Below are 3,223 nucleotides of genomic sequence, written 5' to 3'. Positions count from 1 at the left end.
TATTTTTGCTCCTGCTCTTCAAAATGATTTAAAATAAATACCAGGTGCTGAGTTACAAAGAGTGCAGTCATGTTAGAATTTACAAACGTGCTTTTAGAGGATGACTGGTAGTTTGTAAGAGGAAATTTAGGTCATTTTAGAGAAAGAGGCTCCAAAAAAGCTAAATCTAGCAGCATTAAAACTCATAAGATGTATACAAATTATATAAACTGGAAACTTTATGTTTTCTAATACTTTATTCAGAAGTAAAAAAAGAAATGTTTAATTGGATGATACAGTATATATATTAGACAAAACAGTAAAAAAAGTTTTATTGTGTTTTGTGTGACTGATTCATGTGTTCATTGTCCAGCAGCTAGGCGAACGCTGACATGGCCCACTGTTTGACGTCAGTGGGGCATTGTGGGTACTTCTGCAGTGCTTCCATGATCTGACTGTGATCCAGCATGAGTCTCATCAGCTGGTATTCCCTCTGAGTTTTGGCCGCGGAGCCCTCTACGGGCCGGATGAGCTCCAGCTGCTGCAGGTGCTCGAAGGCCTGAGTGTGAAAACAGAACGATCACATAAGCCGGGTTCCCACCAAACGTGTTTGGAGCAGCCAAAATGCTCCTGTCGCATGCGTTTGGATGCTTGTCAACAGCTGTCCGTTCACACCAAACACGTCTAAAGACACGCAATGGGAGGAGCGTCTTTGTTCTTTGTCCGGTCGGTTGATGTTTGAAATAAAGATAAAATAAATAAAATAGCTTTGCTTTATTTACTAAAGAGCAAGAGAGCATTGCGCACAGAGCAGATAATTTACCAGATAATTTAGAGGTGCTCTCATTGACTTTTTTTTTTTTTTTTTTTCAGACCGGGACCAGACTGGAGGCTGTAGAGGGAGGAGGGTCTTGGTTTTTCTCCGGTCGGTCTTTAATGACGGGTGAAATAAAGATGAAATAAATACAATGGTTTTGTTTTATTTACTAAAGTTTCGCCACTCCAGGAACTGCGAGCTGATCCTTTTTCTGTCCCGAGCTCAGCGAGTTGCTGCTGTCTCATCACATCGGTGCTGATCTCTCCAGCTAAAACACTAACTGCAGACTGTCGATTTCAGCTAAAAAGGCTCCTGTCAGTCTGTGTCGGGTTCATGAAACCGTCAAGTAAAAAAAAAATTCTCTCCTGATTGGTTGCTGCTGCATGTCGAGCAGCCAAAGTTCAATTTGTTGAACTTTAGCAGCCGCCATGTTGCGCGCTGCTCTCAACTGGCAAAACGCTCCGCTACGTGCTGCGCTGCTCCTAGATGCGCGTCCACCATAGACTTTGCATGTAAACTGGCTGCTCCAAACGCATTTGGTGTGTGCCCGGCTTTAGAGCTGCCGGTGGGATTCTTGGCCTTTGTTTCTCACCTTCATGATGACAGGCTGCTCGAAGTTGTACATGGAGCTGGACTTTCTCTGCAGGAACTTCTTGAACTCTGAGCGTGTTGAGTGGGGAGAGAAAACAGTCAAGGGTCAGAAGCTCCAGGGTGGGCTGAATTTACAGTGGGGGGAACTAAAGCCATAGTAACCAACAGCTGTGCCACACAGCCCAGTTTATTCCAGTGTGTTTGGCACAGCTGTTGGTTTCTATGGCTTTAGTTCCCCCACTGTAAATTTAACATTTTAAGTCTAAATCCTATATTTGTTTCCTTGTTCTCGACACACCGGAGTGACTGAACAATTATTATTTTTCAGTAGCAAATGTTAAATAAAAGCCAAAAATACTGTATATAAAAACACTAACAGACTGTGCAAGCTTTAAGTCTGATTTATACTTCAACGTGATGTGAGATGGTAAATCAGTGATTATGTCATTTCGTCTCTGTTTATAAACATGAAGAAATTTATAGTTATTACAGATTAGTACTGATGTTAGAAACAACACGAGATTATTAGGGTTTCCTTTTTATAATATTTTTATAATGTTTGATCTATTATGTGTTAATTGATATAGAGTAGTTACATGTCTGAATCATAAACAACACATTAGTGAACCGTTATAACATTAAGATGAGATTTTTGTCTGAATGCCTGTGATTCAGCCGTAGGTCAGTAGGGGGCGAACTCAGGCATTGAAGAATCGTGTATAAAAAGATGTTACTTCCTGACTCTTGGTCAGTGTGGTTTTCCTTGTCAGCCAGTGACAAATAAATAAACCTCACTCAGGTCCAGAATTCTGGTGTTGTATGACTTTATTCCTTTCACAAATCAATTTATTTAACTATTGTGTTTTCATCTTGACTTCAGCCGTATTGAACACATATTTTCTTACAATCACATAGAAGATGCAGAGGATAAACTCTCATACTCCCTCCCACAGCACTCTGTGTAATACAGGTTGTGCGCAGCTCTGCATAAGAACAATAGTGATAGCAGGGTAGGCAGTTGTTGTTTTTTATCCCACTTGATGATGTATCATGTTTGAATAGAGGCTTGTGTTTTTGTAAACCGCAGCGATGAAAAGAAGATGTGGACATCTACTGTATGTTTGCACACTCAATAGGATATATTGGTTAATATTTTAGACGGCCGATATGTGTTTTTTTTTCTTTGTATCAGCGTCGAGCGATAAGTGCATGTGTTCACTGATCCATTAGCGCATTCAGCAGCCGAGTCTTGAGATCACGTGACCACATACACAGCTGCTCCCTACCTGGCAGAGTATCTGGTGACATTAAAGGAGCAATATCATGTAAAATCAACTTTTTTGAGTTTTATATCATGTTATAATGTAATACTCTCATAAAAAACATGCCCAAAGCCTTGCTCTGACTCAATCATGCATGTTTGAGAAATCCTGCAGTGTTTTTAGGAAGCCATGCTGAGGAGCAAAACGACAGGTGGGGACCAGAAACGCCCCTGGGACGTGTCTTTAAGCCGAGCTTCTTCATCACGGAGCACACCTCCCCACTCCCCCTTCTACTTGCTGAAATGGGCGTGACTGAAGTGTTTGGATTTTCTTAAAGAGACAGAGACCTATTTTAAGGCGTTTAGAAACTGTCAAGATGAGAAGTAAATTATTTTGTGGATTTTTACAAATATATAGCTCTTTCATAAGCTGAAAATGTGACAGTTACTTTATTCCATCCATCCATCCATTTTCTTCCGCCTATCTGGGGTCGGGTCATGGGGGCAGCAGCTTCAGAAGGGAGGCCCAGACCTCCCTCTCCCCAGCCACTTCTTCCAGCTCCTCCGGGGGAACT

The 3,223-nt window shown here is 41.5% G+C and overlaps 1 protein-coding gene across 4 annotated transcripts in view; it reads right to left on the bottom strand.

The window, feature by feature from the left end:
* Positions 1-217: 217 nt before the first annotated feature.
* orc4 (origin recognition complex, subunit 4) overlaps positions 218-3,223 on the bottom strand; it is a 17,416-nt gene continuing 14,410 nt past the window's right edge. For all 4 annotated transcript variants that reach the window (XM_014032107.1, XM_014032108.1, XM_014032109.1 and 1 more), the window contains 2 exons: positions 1,389-1,456; positions 218-538 (listed from right to left, as the gene is read on the bottom strand). In XM_014032107.1, coding sequence (XP_013887561.1) covers positions 356-538; positions 1,389-1,456 — 251 coding nt within the window. In that variant the 3' untranslated portion in view covers positions 218-355. The remainder of the gene's footprint in view (positions 539-1,388; positions 1,457-3,223) is intronic.

Source organism: Austrofundulus limnaeus, unplaced genomic scaffold (genome assembly GCF_001266775.1).
Source record: "Austrofundulus limnaeus strain Quisiro unplaced genomic scaffold, Austrofundulus_limnaeus-1.0 Scaffold1374, whole genome shotgun sequence".
NCBI lineage: Eukaryota > Metazoa > Chordata > Actinopteri > Cyprinodontiformes > Rivulidae > Austrofundulus > Austrofundulus limnaeus.
This window is presented reverse-complemented; position numbering and strand designations above follow the sequence as displayed.